A 16,875-nucleotide genomic window follows, 5' to 3' on the forward strand; every position below is an offset into this window, starting at 1 on the left:
CCACTACTTACTGTAGAGTCGCGCAATTATGACATTTTTGGAGGCCAACCCCGGAAGTTAGCGTCGCACTGGTTCACTTGACATTAGGGAAATGGGATTTGGGAATATTGCAGTAAAAAAGCTCTGTGGAAAACACAAGTGTATGATACATACACGTTTTGACCAGCGAGGTAGTTTTCCACAAATTAACTGCACTTTTATTATTTTTTGAAGCGAAGTAAAAAAAACAACTGTTAGGCTAAAAGCAAACTACAACGCGGTCGCATTCGCGCGAGTATAAACGATGAAGGCAGTGGGGCGGATTTATCGACGTCATGGCGTTTTGTAGTCTCATTTAACCACTTGTTAGCGATCGCCTTTTTTAACACACTTAGAAGTTAAAAAATGCACGAAAGGGTTATCCGCCGACGTATTTATCAGCGTAAAACAAAACATTTAAATATCTTGTGTTCACAACATATATCATTTAAAAAACGAGGGAACCGGAAGTGCAAAAATGCTACCTTATTTCCGGGTTTTAGGACTGCTTCTTGCACCACTCCATCGTAACTAATACATCACCTATATGCACTGAATATGCTCAGCATATACTAACGAGTCCTTCAAATGTATTGCACCAAATTTGAGTAATCAATAGTTATTGAATTAGCAAAGTTAGCATCTGTGTATTTTAGCTTATTTTTAAGTGCACAGACGTCTAATATTACAGTCAATGGCACAGAGAAGTTAACAAAAGTAAACACACCTGCTCACTTCATGCACGTGGAAATCAGCCATGGACTAATCTACATTTAACGTTCCCTCAGTAATTCTGAGGGGCCTTAATAAACTGTTGTTGACACCCACCAGTTGCCTGACAATTAAGCTGCTCACTCATCATTACATACAGCAAATACTACAGATAATACAGCTCTTCTTGCACTGCTTAACAATAATTACTCATATATATATTTGGGAATATTGCAGTAAAAAAAGCTGTTTATATAAAATTAGACTTGGCTTCAACCAGACCATAAATTTTCCCCACAAACACTTTGTGCTTAAAAAGCCAAATGAAGGTCATAACGTTTCAATAGGTCTGTTTACGATTGCATTTGTCCCCAATGAGAACATAGTCAGCTGCATTACACACACACTGTATCTAAAATGATAATCTGTGGGTAGTACGAGTAAATTGTCCCTAAAAACAGGGATCAATAAAAGTCTTAAGGGAAATAATGAGTCTCCAGCTAAATTCGATACTCGTGCATATCTTCTTCAACCTGTAAGTTAAATCTAGTTATTTTTATACAAGAAGAGAAATGCTCTTCTCTGGAAGTAAGGAACCTGTTTTTTAATTTTTTATAGCAAGAACATGAAGAGACGCAGCACTGGTCTCAATGATGTGAGGTCCAGTTAACAATCTGTCCACATGTTCCTTCACTACACCGGTTAAAAAGGCCTGTAATAATCCAGAGTCCAGATATGATGGAGGATAGGGAAGATAATAATCGTACTTCTTGCCCACTAAATGGTGAGCTGGTCAAACCAGAGACAACAATAGTGTAAACAAGTAGATCTCTTCCTGTAACATCTGTGGCATTTTTGCTACTTTAATTAATATCAGAAACGCAAGTAGTGCTCTGCTCTTTGGTTTCAGTCAGCAACATTTTTTTGATTTAGTTTTCTTTTTTCTTACTTAAACTTGTAAAAAAAAAGTGTAATGTGAATAATCTGATGGCATTGATAATAAAAGAAATGCTGAAAAATCATAAACAAATAAATGTGACGCAGCAATGTAATAGAGTGAAAATATTTGTAGTAACATACATGTACATTAACAAAACACATCAACAAAGATCTTAAACCAAACCTGAATGATCCGATTGTAAAACAACAGTAACATTCCGCTGTAGACACAACTGCTGTTTCATAGCCTCGCTGCGTAAATTGGATTATAAAATTGGTCCATGCCAAAGAAATATTTTCTTTCCGACATCCTGGTCCTGAAAACATTGAACCATCTGTGTTTCATTCAAAATCACGACATACTTTATAAAGCATCAGTGGCAGTAGATCCTGCTTGTAGTTACATATTATTACTTAACAAAACAATTTTTTAAAATGAAACTTTAAAATGAAACTTACTGTGGAAATCTATTTACATGGTAATAATACATAAAAAAAAATAAATTATATCTGTGGGAAATATACAACATCTGACTGGGTTACTTTTCCAACTTCCTGAGTGCACACATCGTCTTCTCCAAAACACGGTGTCATAGCTCCAAACATTTTCAACTGGAGCTGCAAGAAAAAAGAGAAAGCGAGAGACAGTTCAATAAAAAAATAAATCCAATCGAGGAAGTAAAAATGAATAGAACCACGAGTGGTCACTATGGTTACCTGTCAGCAGCATCCTGGTCGGCCTCAGCATTGCCGTCGGCTTTGGATGCAGACGCTCGCAATTTACTGAAATCTAAAAAGACAGAAACAGGAAGTCGAGTCAAGTTGGGATCTGACCACAACAAACTATTTCATGCGAAAAATGAGCAGAAACTGAGAACACTCCACCTTGAATCCAGCGGATCTGCGTCGCCGGGCCGTAGCCCTGCTCATTCTTAGCAGCGATGCGGAAGACCACGGCCGGCCGGTTGGAGGCCGAGCAGTCGATTTGAGCGTTATCTAGGTGGGCGGAGCCGACCGAGCAGGACGTCTTGCTGCCGCGGTAGATCCTGATGAAGGACATCTGACCCGGACGCTCCGAGCTGGTGGAGCGGCTCTTCCTTACCGCCATGTACATGGAATACTCCCAGATCCGGCCTGATGGAGAGGGGGGAGCCTCCCATGTGATGTGGACGGAGTCATTGGCCTGTGCAGAAGTACAGAAGAAGGATTATTAGGGACAATGTGAAGACAACAGCGACTCTTTCTTATATCAACAGCTTTTGAGTTTAAACATCTTTGATATGTCACCTTGGTTATTTTGACAGCAGAGGGCGCTCCAGGGAACCCAGGTTGGCAGGTCTTGAACTCGCTGACGGGGCTGAAGTCTCCCTGGCCAAAGTAGTTGATGCCTGCCACTCTGAACCTGTAGGTCTGACCCGGAGCCAGCTCCTGCTTCTCTCTGCTCTCATAGTCCTGAGGCCCTGGAAGCTTTCTCTGGAGGAAGAACCGATCAGGATGTGTGGGTGAGAAGAAAGGGATGACTGGCATCTTCACGGAGACCCAATCAAGACCCACCATGTATTACTGTATGAAGGTTGCTTCTTTTTTACCTCTTTAGTGTTTGGCGGCCGGCTGCTGATGGCTGCAGTCGCCTGGTCACTGTCAGCAGGTAGAAAGTAGTGGCTGACCTCAGAGAAGAGTGTTTTGAACACACCAACATCAAACCACACAGCTTCGTCTGGATTCTGCTGGACGGGAGGAGTAGAGTCTTAGTTAGGACCAAGAGAGCTAATAATTACTGTTCTGAGGGGAAACGATTCAGGGGGAGGATATACTGAATACACTCCATGTATTGTGGCTCGTTCCCCGTGGGATGTAGTTAATGACCATATCGCAAACATCCAGGACAAATATTAACTTTCACTTCACGCCTGAGACTCGCTTTGATGTTTTGCTTCTCCCGCGGCCCTGCCTCCCTCCCTCCCTCTCACTCACTCACACACACACCTGGGTGAGTGTGCATGCCGTATGAGCATGACTGTGTGTATTTGCGTGCATGTTTTTATATTCGGAGGGAAGCAGGGAACAGGGAAAGAGAGCAAAAGCGAGTTTATACGTGTCGAGGTCGGAAACAGTGAAGGAGGATAACAGCCTCCACTAACAAAAGAACGGTCAAACTAGCCCCCACGTTGTTTTGCGGTACGTATATACATATTAGGCATTACGGTAAGAGCATGTTAGAACTCACTTCAACATAAAAGTGATCTTCCTGTGAATGTGATGTCAATTTTAAAAAAACAATTTGACTTATTTGATTAAGCATCAACGGGTTAAATCAAAGTGTTTTCAAGAATACGTGAAAATATCGCAACATAGCCACAAATATAGATGTATCATTTAAACACCATATCGCCCCGCCCTAATCTCACCTGATGTGCATGGGCGTAGAAGTCTGTTGTCTTGTCAGCTGGAACAGGTTGAGACTCTGTAAACACAAAGGAAAGTCCACAGTAACCTTCCCTTAACAGAGGGATGCCGTCTGATTTATCGCTGACATTTGAGCATCGTCTTTACCTGTCTGGTGCTGAGCTGAGCTGCTGACCTCTGTTGCGGGTGTCTCCTGTCCGGCACCTACAACCAACACAACAAGACACGTCTTATTGAACGAGGGCAGCTCAAACATTGTGTGGGGAGTAGGGTTGGGTACCGAAACCCGGTGCCGATATGGCACCGGTTCCTATACGACCGGTATCTACCGGACCGAAACGCAACGCATATTTCGGTGCCTGAGCCGATTGAAATACTTTTTTTACACTACTCCAATGACTCCGCCCTGGCAGCAGGTAACGCTAGCCTCGGTCCTAGTTTGATGTAGTTTGAAGCGTGTTTTGTATTTATTTATATTTATAGTATACTTTAAACAGTTAATATATTGTTCAATTTGAAGAAAAAAAAGTATCGGTTCAGGCACCGGTATCGTTTTAAAAGTATCGTTTTTGCACCGGTATCGGAAAAAGCCCAAACGATACCCAACCCTAGTGGGGAGTAGAGCAAGGTCTCTAGAACTGTGGTAATACATTTATTGATGCAGCTGTATTAATATAAACATGCCTAGTGCATATTTTATTGTCTCTGACAATTACATTTGTGGAAGTACAAGAATCATCCAGTACATAATCCCTTGAAAACAAGACGTACCGCAGCGTTGTGTGTCAGAGTCCTTCTCTGTCTCCCTCCCAGCACATGTCCCTCCTTGAGCTTTGGTCTCTGCTGAGCCGTTGGCCAATTCTGCCACAGTTTCCTGCCCCGCTGAAGCATCCTGAAATTCAGAGAGGAAATTAAAGCACAAAGAACTGGGCTGAATCTAAATCTAATACGGAACAATGCAGCAGTAGTAGTAGTCGTAGTAGTAGGTTGCTTTTTGAATCCATCTCTCTGGTAAAACCATTCTAAACATGCTCATGGAAAAACAACATCATGATGTATTCAAGTCCGACATCTCTGTGGTTGGTCTGCTGCTAGATCAAATATACCATTCAGCATATCTGATGATAAAACAGGGGTGTGTTCCAACATGTAATAACCTAAAGCTTTGTTCAGTAAGTCACATCTACCTGTGCTGATGCTTTGGCTTCTATAGTAGAGGTTCCTCCAGTTTGAGGCTGAAGAGACTGCACACCTGAGAAAGGAGAGAAGCCAAAATGTCACCGTAGTGCCACGAATCTCAGAAAGTTGCTCGGCCTGACAAACATGCCACGGATTCTTTCAGACAGCTGAATATATGCACTCACTCTCCATACCTGCAGAGTCTTTCCCCTTGGTGTCCAGTCCATCTGTTCCAGTTGGATGGGCTGGTTTGGCTGGTGGAGGCGCTGGCTGGATCTGAAGGATGTAGTGGTCTGCTGCCGCCAGGGGGCGCCACGCCACATGGAGCATGCTGACTGTGGATTTGATGAGTAAGGCTGCCTCTGGGGCGGCTGGTCGACCTGAGGACAACAAAACTGAATCTATTGAGGAACTGTAGCTTTTTCTATCACTGACACAATTTGCTTTAGAAAATACAGCAATCAAAATAAACAAGGCTTCAGTGATCGCTCGATCGCTTGAAGCCTCTCTTAACAGCTAGTTCTCAGTCCTCACCTGTCTCCAGGTACCAGAGGTCCTTGCAGCAGACCTGGTAGTTCCAGCTCCTACGGTATCCGTCACGGCCACTCCAGATGTAAAGCCTGGACCCGACAGTGGCAGCGCAGTGGCCGGCCCTGGCTTTGGGCCGACAGGCGTACTGGTCGTCACTCTGGGGTCCCTGGCTCTGCAGCTGGGACTCGATATTGTCTTGCTGCTCTGGGCCCAGGTTCTGCCAGCACATAGTGTCTGTGACAGGAGAGCAGGGCAGAAGTGAACTTGCTGGCCTCTGAATGATGCAGAATGATGCTCTCCAGGGCTTCACCCTGCATGAAAACTCTGACAAGAGCGTGGGATATTTATAGAGAGATGTACTGACCTAAGTTTAGTATACTTAAAGAGTCACTGCAGATGGATTCGGTTCCTAAAGCATTGCGTTTGTCTGACTCTGGCACAGGAATCCAGCCACCAAAAACATACATCCTGCGGACAGAAGGGCACAGTAGTTTGTCGAGGCTCGCCAGGTCAGGTGTCACATACAACCTAGACATCTGCTGTAACAGAGATATGACACCGATGACGACAGATCTCTCACTTGTTTCCAATGACACTGGCAGAGTGAAGGCTTCTGGGAAGTGGCGTGGAGCCCCTGGTTTCAGCCGTCGACCAAACCATTGTGTCTGAAGAAAGGAGGACAATGATAAGGAAATTTTAATATTACAGAGAATTGTTTCTCACAATATGCAAATAAGCAAATATGCCTAGCCGACCACAGTTTTGTATTTAATTCAAGGTACAGCAGCAAATAAAGGATGTCAAATGTTTAAATTTCCTTTCTGAAACTTGCAGATAGTCGATATAATCTGTCAAAAACAACAACAACACCCTACCGAGGTCGAGCTGCCAGAGGTCGTCTAACCGGCGTCCGTGCATCCCTCCAAAGATGAAGAGCTTCGGGGAGCCGAGGCCAGTGTAGGCAACCGAGGTGTGGGACTCCCGCGCTGAGGGACCGCCGCCCTTGGTCTCTGGGATGCTCCAGCCTCTTGCCCCCGATAGCGACTGCAGCTCCAGCTCATAGAAGTCCTTCATGTATCTGGGATGGGAAAAAAGGTCCAACTCATTGATGCAACTGTCTTCATAGAGGTTGAATATCAAACTGAATAGTCTCCTCGCTGGTTTCACTGAAGTGTGGATTTAAATCAACAAGTCACTCAAAGCTGATTCTGGATTTAACCCTAATTTAAAAGTGATAATTAATGATAATCAATCGTTTCAGTCATTTTGCGAGAAGGAATTGTCTCGAGAAGCATCTTTTCTTTGTCACATATTGTGAAATTAATATCTTTGAGTTTCCACATTTTTTATTGTTTCACAAATTGAATCAATCAAAAATATAATCTGCAGATTAATCAGACTCAAACAACCAGTCTGCCCTGATTTAAGGATTCACTAAAAACACAGTGTTAACTGTTCTTGTGTGTATTTACACAGTACCTTGTTACATTGCTGTTGGGGTCTTCACTATCATTGGCCAGCCCTCCAAACAGGTAACACTTGTTACCCACAAGAGTGAGGCTGTGTCCAATCCGAGGGCAGGGAGGCAGACCGTTCCTAGGGGGTCTGGGCTTCAGCTTCTTCCACAGCCAGCGACTAGCCTGAGCCACACGGGACCGAAGTCAAGATTTGAAAATGCTCTTCTCTACAGCAACTGGGTTGGAATCACGACTGAAGAACTGTGACGGCATTACCTGAAGTTCATAGAGGCTGTTGGTGTATTTCCCAAACTCCACCATGCCGCCAAAGACCAGTATTCGGGTGCCTTCACAGACTAAGCCATGGGCAGCACAGCCGGGTGGGATGTCACCCCTCACCGCAGGCAGAAACCACTGCTTTGAGACTGTGAAGATGAACAGATGTCAGATATTCTATTAGACAGAACATCCTGGTGAATGCTGCAGTTCTGACATTTTATAAAATATGTTTGAACTCAATAACCCTTGTTGGAGCTATTTATTTGATATTGTATTTTGTTATTTCATTTATAAGTAGTATTGTTTAATTATTGTAGATGTTTCATATGTTAAGATTATTTTTCTCTTTAATAGTAATTTGTTTGTTTCTATTATTTTTTGGGTAATTACTGTGGGCACCTGTTGCTATTTAAACAAGTAGAAAGGTAGGACCAGCATGCACCGGGGTGGGCGTATAGTTTTTACCAGCTACACAGGACAGGAGAGACAGCACGACAGGAGTTTGTTAATTAGTTTGTTTTCTTGTTTTATTTGCTTTATTTAATAAATACACCAAAATTGAATCCTGCTTGGACATTTGACTCTCTTCTGGCTGCGTAAAGATACCGACCACGGTGCATCAGTGGCGTTTGATTATTATTTGTTTAAGTTTGATTTAGCCGACAAATGGCCACTACATAAAGTAAAAACTACGCCCTTGGACTAAAGTAAAAGCTTAGCTCTTGGACTCAAAGGACCGATCCCACCACAGCCACAACTGGTTGGATCGTTTTTGGATTTCGTATGGATGATCAAAGAGGATTGTTTCATTCATCACTCTTGGATTCAATATCAGCGGGACAACTGCTTTGGACCAGATCAACACAGCGCTGAAACATCTCAGAAGAAACGGGTACGTGATACGACTGCCGTATAGGAAGACGGTGAAACGAGTGGAGTTTAAAAGTCTGTATTCACAGTGATGTACGTGCTTCTGGATGTTTAAGCCTGACTGCGTTGAATCGCTACAAAGGACATTGCGCAACACCCGCGCACCACTATCGGCGGCTTTCATTCATTAAAAAGCCCGACTTCAGTGTGTGTGTGTGGTGAATTGGAGGAGCGGCCTGTAAGCGCCTTTGCTGTTTTTTGCTGCACTTTACCTGCATTCACGTCCGACGGATTTGATTGATGTGTGACAAGCAGTTTGGAAGAAGTGTTCAAAATGTCTGACGTTCAGGCGACGGATGTTGAAAGGCCGTCAGCAAGAAGAGACATTACAATGACTTCTAAAGGCTTGGAGTTCTACACGGAAATGTACCAGCAAAAGAGGACCGCAAAATGCAAACAAGCCAAAAAGTGTTTGAGAAACATAAGTGATTTAATGACTTCCAATAAAAATGTAAATTCAGTGAATGCTGAGCTTTTTACATTCATCAAGTGTTACCAAGATGCAAATGACATGCATACATCTTTTGTGAGCTTACCTTTACCTCAAGATGAAGTTACAAGGCAAAATCTGTACTTCAAAGAAAAAATGACAATGTTCTATGACTTCACTGAAAAGGTAAAAGGCTGGCTGTCTGAAATGGGTTACCCATATGTGCAGCCATATAAAGATTCTCTCGACCACCAAAGTGTTGCAGATGAAATAAACCCTGAAGATAGTGCTTCTAATGTGTTAAGTGTAAAGATGAACTCTGTAAAGACACATTCCCAGCTATCACGGATTTCATCAACATCATCTGCACGCATTAGAGCTGAGGCTGACAAGGCAGCTCTGATGGAGCGCGTTGCTGCTCTAAAAAGGAAACATCTAATCGAAGCTCAGGAGGAAAAGTTGGAGAGGGAAAAGGAAAAGTTGGAGAGGGAAAAGGAAAAGTTGAAGAAAGAAAAGGAACAATTGGAACTTCAAACGGAATTGGCAGCAACAAGTGCAAAGCTTCATGTCTTGGAAATAAATTCATCCCAGCGTGGCTCAAAATGTTCAGACGGAATGAACTCTTATGTTGAAAGGAACAAGGTCAAAGAAGCAAGACTATTAAATCCCCATGCCTACACCTTTGTTCCTGTTGAAAATGATGTTATTTCTGTGTCTGATCCCATAGTGCAACCACAGGTTGTTAGGACTAAACAAAGGTCAAACACACAAATTGATGAGATGCTCGTAAAGACTGATTCTCCAGGTCAAACGACACAAACTGTGAATGAAAGTCAAGCAGGACTTGTGCAACCTCAACCCCATCAGAATGACATTGTAAATGTGATGCAAAGACAAAATGACATCGCTGCTCTGCTGGTCCAGCAAAATCTGTGCTCTGTCCTGCCTGTAAGAAACATTCCTGTGTTTGATGGAGACCCTCTTCAGTACAGGTCTTTTATCAGAGCTTTTGAAAATGGAGTGGAGGAGAAGACAACTAATTGGAGTGACTGTTTGCACTTTCTCGAACAATACACCAGGGGGCAGCCAAGAGACTTGGTGTGCAGTTGTCAACATCTACCTTCAGATCAGGGATACCACAGAGCCAAAAGTCTTCTCGCAGAGCACTTTGGAAACGAATACAAAATTGCATCTACGTATATGGAAAAGCTTCTCAGCTGGACGCCTGTTAAAAGTGAAGATCTTAAAGCATTGCAATCATTTTCCCTGTTTCTTCGAGGATGCTCAAATCTAACAGAGCAAATGATGCATATGAAGGAACTGGACCTACCATCTAATATGAGGAGCATCATCTTGAAACTTCCTTATAAGTTAAGGGAACGGTGGAGAAATGTTGCTTGTGATCTGCAAGAGCGACGTGGCCAGAGAGCACTGTTTGAGGATCTTGTTGCTTTCATTGAAAAACAAGTCAGAATTGCCTCAGATCCACTTTTTGGCAACATTCAGGACTCACAACCTACCAACTTGAAGGTCTCCAACGTTAGTTACTTGAAGCAAAGGAAAAAAGGAAGCAGCTTTGCCACCAATGTTACTGCAGTGAAAGAAGGAGTCATCACTCAGTACACAGGAAACAAGACGTCTTCCTCTCTTCACAACTGTCTGTTTTGTAAACAAAGTCGTCACTCATTGGATAAATGCTCACAGTTTAAAGTTAAAGGACATCGTGATAAAATTAACTTTATCAAAGAACAGGGTATTTGTTTTGGTTGCCTGAAAGTAGGCCACACAAGCAAAGACTGTAGGAGTCGCTTGGATTGCAATGTGTGTCACCAAAAGCACCCAGGAGTCCTTCACATAGAGTGGCAAGACAAAAGAACAACCTTTCAACAAGCCCAACAGTCTGTGAGCCCTCCAAGCGTCTCAACCACCATGTCTCAAACCTGCGGCCATATCGGGGCTGGTTATGAAGATAATTCCATCTTTTCTATTGTCGCAGTCAAAGTCAAGAGCCAGAGAGGTAACAAAACGGTGCAGACATATGCCTTCTTGGATCCAGGGAGTTCCGGCACATTCTGTACAGAGGACTTGGCAAGAAAACTGAACTTGAAGGGTAAAAGGACTAGTATTCTGCTGAGAACAATGAATCAAAAGAAGATCGTAAATGCACATATTCTGTCAGGCCTTGAAGTGTCTGGTATGAGCACAAACAATTTCATTGAGTTACCTGATGTTTTAACTCAAAGGAGCATGCCTGTTTCTGCACTCAACGTCCCACGGGAGGAGGATCTTGATCAATGGTCTTACCTCAAGGATGTTAAGCTCCACGACATTGACGCAGGTGTTGAGCTACTAATTGGAACTGATGCTCCAAAAGTGATGGAGCCTTGGGAGCTGATAAACAGCCAGGATGAAGGACCTTATGCGGTCAGAACCAGAGTTGGTTGGGTCATTAATGGTCCACTTCGCGGCGAGAGCAGTAGGAGTAAGAGTGGCTGCCCTGCTGTAACAGCCAACCGAATCTCTGTGGAACATCTGCAAGGAATGCTGGTTAAACAGTATAACCATGACTTTAATGAGAGATCATCAGAGGAGCAGATTGAAATGTCCAGAGAAGACCTCAAGTTCATGAATGTTATGAGCAACACAACAGTATTAACTGGAAACCATTACTGTATTGACTTACCTTTCAGACAGGAAAATTCTGTCTTGCCTAACAATCGCTGTGTTGCAGAACAGCGCCTCCGAAGCCTGAAAAGAAAATTTGTCAAGAATGTTCCATTTAAGGAGGAATATACCGCATTCCTAAACAACATGATAACTCAAGGATATGCTGAGATGGTACCTGCTGATCAACTCGAACAAAGTGATGGAAAGGTGTGGTATATCCCTCATCATGGAGTCTATCATCCCAGAAAAGGCAAACTAAGAGTTGTTTTTGATTGTGGAGCAACTTTTAAAGGGACATCACTGAACTGCCAGCTCTTGCAGGGACCTGATCTCACTAACACTCTTATTGGAGTCCTCGTCCGATTTAGGCAAGAGCCCGTTGCAGTAATGGCCGACATCCAAGCCATGTTTCATCAAGTTCGTGTCTCAGAAAAGCACATCAACTTTCTCCGCTTCCTCTGGTGGTCTGATGGTGACACTGCGCAGTCTCCACTGGAGTATCGGATGAAAGTACATCTGTTTGGAGCTGTATCCTCACCAAGTTGTGCAAATTATGCTTTGAGGAGAACTGCAGATGATAATGTCCAACATTTCCCTCCAGAAGTGACAAATACAGTCAAACATAATTTTTATGTGGATGACTGCCTGAAATCCATGGCGTCAGAGGAGGAGGCACTGCAAATAATCAAAGATTTGAATGCGCTCTGTCATAAAGGAGGATTCAATCTTTCAAGATGGATCAGCAACAGCCGCACAGTGCTGCTGTCAATCGCTGAGGACAAAAGACCAAAAGAAATGGTGGAACTGGATTTGGATACAGACCAACTTCCAATGGAGCGAGCACTAGGACTAGAGTGGTGCATTGAAACTGACAAGTTCAAGTTCAGGACATCACTACAACAACAGCCAAACACCAGAAGAGGCATTTTGTCAGTGGTCAGCTCACTTTATGACCCTTTGGGATTTCTAGCCCCATTCAGCATGCCAGCCAAGCTGTTACTGCAGGAGCTTTGTAGGAGAAACTTGGGTTGGGATGACACTATTTCCCACTCTTTCGCTGAACAATGGTCTAATTGGCTTGAGGACCTGCAAAGGATGTCTGAGTTCAAAGTGGACCGCTGTATTAAGCCCAGAGACTTTGGAGAACCTGCTACAGCACAACTTCACCACTTTTCTGATGCCAGTCAAGTTGGCTATGGAACTGTGTCTTACGTGAGATTGGAAACTGATGATAAAGTACATGTTGCATTTCTCTTGGGAAAGGCCAGAGTTGCCCCACTAAAGCAGACCACAATTCCTCGACTGGAACTCACAGCCGCAGTTCTTGCAGTTCGTGTGGATAAAATGCTTCGGAAGGAGTTGCAACTCAAGCTGGAGAAGTCAGTCTTCTGGACGGACAGCACAACAGTCCTTAAGTATATCTCTAGTGAAACCAGACGATTCCACACTTTTGTTGCAAACAGAACCTCTTTCATCAGAGAAGCAGCAGATGTAGATCAGTGGAGATATGTGGGTTCCAAGGATAATCCAGCAGATGAAGCATCAAGAGGAATGAGAGCTGAGGATTTCCTGAAAGGCAGGAGATGGATAAGTGGACCTGAGTTTCTCTATCAGTCAAAGAAGGAGTGGCCTAAACTTGATGGGAATCTTGATGTGATTTCTGCAGATGACCCAGAGGTCAAAAGGGACTTAATGGTAAATGCTATCATCAAGGATTTGGAAAATGCCACCAACCACCTGATCTACTATTTTTCATCTTGGACTAGACTAAAAACATCTGTGGCTTGGTTTCTGAAGGTCAAGGAACGTCTCTTGTTATTGGGACAGAAGAGAAAGGAGTTTTGTGCTTCTGCAGGCCTCAGAAAGGACGATCTGAAGAATCGGGAGCATGAAGTGGAAAGAAAAGTTCAAAGCTTTAAAGCCACACTCAAAGGACAAAGAATAATACCTGAAGATCTTGCTAAGGCAGAGCAGTCAATCATTCAATATGTACAACGACACAAGTTCAAAGCTGAAATTGCCTCACTGAAAGGATGCTTTAAAAACATCCACAAAGAAAGTCCGCTGTACAAACTAGACCCAGTAATGGATGATGAAATTCTCAGAGTTGGTGGTCGGCTGAGTAAAGCAGCACTGCCAGCAGAATCCAAACATCCAGTTATTTTGTCCAAAGACCTGCATGTATCCACGCTGATTTTGCGCCATATCCATCATCAGCTGGGACATGCTGGAAGAAATCACATGCTGTCAAGGTCACGGCAAAAGTACTGGATCATCAATGCAAACTCCGCTGCCAGGAAAGTCATATCTGACTGTGTTGTTTGTAGACGCAACAGAGGAAAGCTTGGTGAACAGAAGATGGCAGACTTGCCGGAGGAGAGAGTGTTGCCTGATAAAGCTCCGTTTAAAAATGTTGGAGTTGACTATTTTGGGCCCATCAATGTTAAAAGAGGAAGAAGTCTTCTGAAGAGATATGGAGTGCTTTTCACCTGTCTTACCAGTCGTGCTGTGCATTTGGAAGTGGCATATACACTAGACACAGACTCCTGTATAAATGCAGTACGAAGGTTCATCTGTAGACGAGGTGCAGTCTCCACTATCAGGTCGGATAATGGCACAAACTTTGTTGGAGCCAACCGGGAGCTGAAGGAAAGTCTGGCTGTTCTGAATCATGACAAAATTCAAAGGGCTTTGGTCCAGGATGGCATAAAATGGAACTTTAACACCCCAGCAGCTTCCCATCAAGGCGGCATCTGGGAGCGCCTGATTCGTTCAGTGAAAGGTGTTCTCACCTCAGTTCTGCAACAGCAAATTCTGGACGATGAAGGGCTCCAGACTATTTTCTGTGAGGTTGAAGCAATTCTAAATGACAGACCCATCACAAAAGTCTCAGATGACCCAGATGACCTTGAAGCTCTCACACCAAACCACATTCTAATGTTAAAAGGCAAACCAATCATGCCACCAGGACTATTCATTCAAAGTGATCTGTACATCAAGAAAAGGTGGAAGCAAGTACAGTACATGGCTGAACTCTTCTGGAAGAGATGGATCTCTGAGTACCTGCCTATAATGCAAGAGAGACAAAAGTGGACAAGGCCAAGAAGAAGCCTCACTGCTGGAGACATTGTCCTTGTTGCGGACTCTACAGCTCCAAGAGGATCTTGGATGATGGGAAAAGTTTTGGAGGCAAGAACAGATACAAAGGGGCTGGTGCGGTCTGTGCGACTTCAAACCAGGACCAGCATTCTGGAGAGGCCGGTGACGAAGCTCTGTCTGCTTTTGGAAGCAGCAGACTAAACATCATGGACTGATGTTTTCTCGACCTCTATTTTCTCTCTCTCTAATCTTTCTTTTTGTTGTAGGAGTCAAGAAGAAGATTAACTTTAGGGCATGTTTATTATAGGAATAGCTCGTTTGAGAATAATAATTGTGATATTATGCACAATTAGGGGCCGGAATGTTGGAGCTATTTATTTGATATTGTATTTTGTTATTTCATTTATAAGTAGTATTGTTTAATTATTGTAGATGTTTCATATGTTAAGATTATTTTTCTCTTTAATAGTAATTTGTTTGTTTCTATTATTTTTTGGGTAATTACTGTGGGCACCTGTTGCTATTTAAACAAGTAGAAAGGTAGGACCAGCATGCACCGGGGTGGGCGTATAGTTTTTACCAGCTACACAGGACAGGAGAGACAGCACGACAGGAGTTTGTTAATTAGTTTGTTTTCTTGTTTTATTTGCTTTATTTAATAAATACACCAAAATTGAATCCTGCTTGGACATTTGACTCTCTTCTGGCTGCGTAAAGATACCGACCACGGTGCATCAGTGGCGTTTGATTATTATTTGTTTAAGTTTGATTTAGCCGACAAATGGCCACTACAACCCTTAAAAACAGAGCTATTTATACAGTAGCTAAGATAAATGTTACCATAAACACAGCCTCACCACCTGAAGAGGACTTTTAATACTAATAGCAGTGCATTTCATTTACACCTAAATACAAACACCGGTGTCACGCTCAACTGTGTTGTTTTGTCACACTTTTTTCATTAAAGTTATTATTTTTTTCAGTTACCAAACACATCACATAGCGTTATTACTAGTATGCTAAAATGTGTTTGGCTCGTAATTCAGCGTTGCCTGCTAACGTAACAATTAGCTAGTGAGCTAACGGGACGTTAGATTTCGGGGGGGAAATACTTAATGTTACTGACGCTACAGACTCAGCTTAAGTTACGATATCCAGCTCAAGTTAGCGTTTAGTTTGCGCAAAGAAAACCCGTAATGCCGAAATTATGCTAAAATTGTCAGACATATTAAAGGAACCACACAAGGCAAAAGACCGTGGTGGGTCTTTTTGACCCCTGCTCATACTAAAAACATTAGCCGCTAGCGTTAGCTTACCAGTGTTGTAAACATGGAGGTCCTCCGCTATCCCTTCATTTCCACCACCGAACACAACAACCAGCTCCCGTATAGCAGCAGCTCGGTGTCCGTGTCTGGACCGCGGTACCACTCCTGCGACAGAATGGACTTTCCTCCATTGCGGCTCCTCGGCACCAGTGGTCATCTTCCCGTGAGGGAGCCTGATGTTTGGCGCTGTTGACGTTTCAAAGACGGAGGCGGGGCGAAGGAGGCGTCGGGAGATTAAATCAGAGAGGTGGAAACAGCATCTCACTCTGTCTCGTCTACCGGGTATCAAAATGTATTTACCTGCTGATTCTATGAAATAACTCTGGTGATGTCACCAGAGTTATTTCGAGTTAGGCTTGGAAAATAAAACAATGTAAAGACTGTGTTACAAACTGGATACCAGTACATTTACCGACCAAAGTCTTTCGAAAGAGGGGACACGCAATGGAGGTTGCCCAATATCTCTCTGCAGCCTAGACCTTCACCGTTCTCTTTTTAATGTGTCCCTCGTAAATGTATGGAAGTGCAACACTAAATGGGCGGAGTGCCCCCTTAAAGATGCAACGTTTTCCTGTCAATTGCAAGATTTAAAGGACACATCAGAAGTTGACATGGACTTTGAGCCACGTGATAATCAGGACAGTCCATAGTGCAGAGTTGGTTGAAACAGATCTGACTTCCGTCACGCACACAGTTCTTCTCAAACTGAGGACGCCTCCGTGTTATTTCCTTGTTCGAAATTGTTCTCTATCAACATTCATAGAGTAATAGACCCAATTCATTTCTCTGCTATTTTTTTTGTCTGTTACCAATAATTCCATGGTTTGTGGGAATGATTGTGAGCATGAGGTCAGGTGCTTCACTGGATAGGTGATTTTGTCCGACCACATGAGTTTGTTTCTCA

At 43.3% G+C, this 16,875-nt stretch overlaps 1 protein-coding gene across 5 annotated transcripts; it reads right to left on the bottom strand.

Annotated features, from left to right (window-relative positions):
- Nucleotides 1-1,802: 1,802 nt before the first annotated feature.
- Nucleotides 1,803-16,128, bottom strand: hcfc2 (host cell factor C2; the record flags this gene model as incomplete). Of its 5 annotated transcripts, none has more annotated exons than XM_079294920.1 (17): nucleotides 1,803-2,286; nucleotides 2,386-2,458; nucleotides 2,554-2,851; nucleotides 2,956-3,141; nucleotides 3,258-3,395; nucleotides 4,077-4,132; nucleotides 4,222-4,278; nucleotides 4,846-4,966; nucleotides 5,262-5,326; nucleotides 5,448-5,633; nucleotides 5,788-6,018; nucleotides 6,149-6,252; nucleotides 6,365-6,449; nucleotides 6,660-6,862; nucleotides 7,264-7,424; nucleotides 7,518-7,666; nucleotides 15,963-16,128. In XM_079294920.1, 17 exons carry the CDS (start codon nucleotides 16,126-16,128, stop codon nucleotides 2,277-2,279), a joined length of 2,289 nt encoding a protein of 762 aa, XP_079151046.1. In that variant the 3' UTR covers nucleotides 1,803-2,276. The 5 variants fall into 5 exon arrangements, with proteins under 5 accessions (XP_079151046.1, XP_079151045.1, XP_079151044.1 ...); XM_079294919.1 differs by having other exon boundaries at nucleotides 3,258-3,392; nucleotides 5,439-5,633; XM_079294918.1 differs by having other exon boundaries at nucleotides 5,439-5,633.
- Nucleotides 16,129-16,875: the final 747 nt, after the last annotated feature.

The sequence above is a fragment of the Melanostigma gelatinosum genome (assembly GCF_949748355.1).
Source record: "Melanostigma gelatinosum genome assembly, chromosome: 22".
In the NCBI taxonomy this organism is placed as follows: domain Eukaryota; kingdom Metazoa; phylum Chordata; class Actinopteri; order Perciformes; family Zoarcidae; genus Melanostigma; species Melanostigma gelatinosum.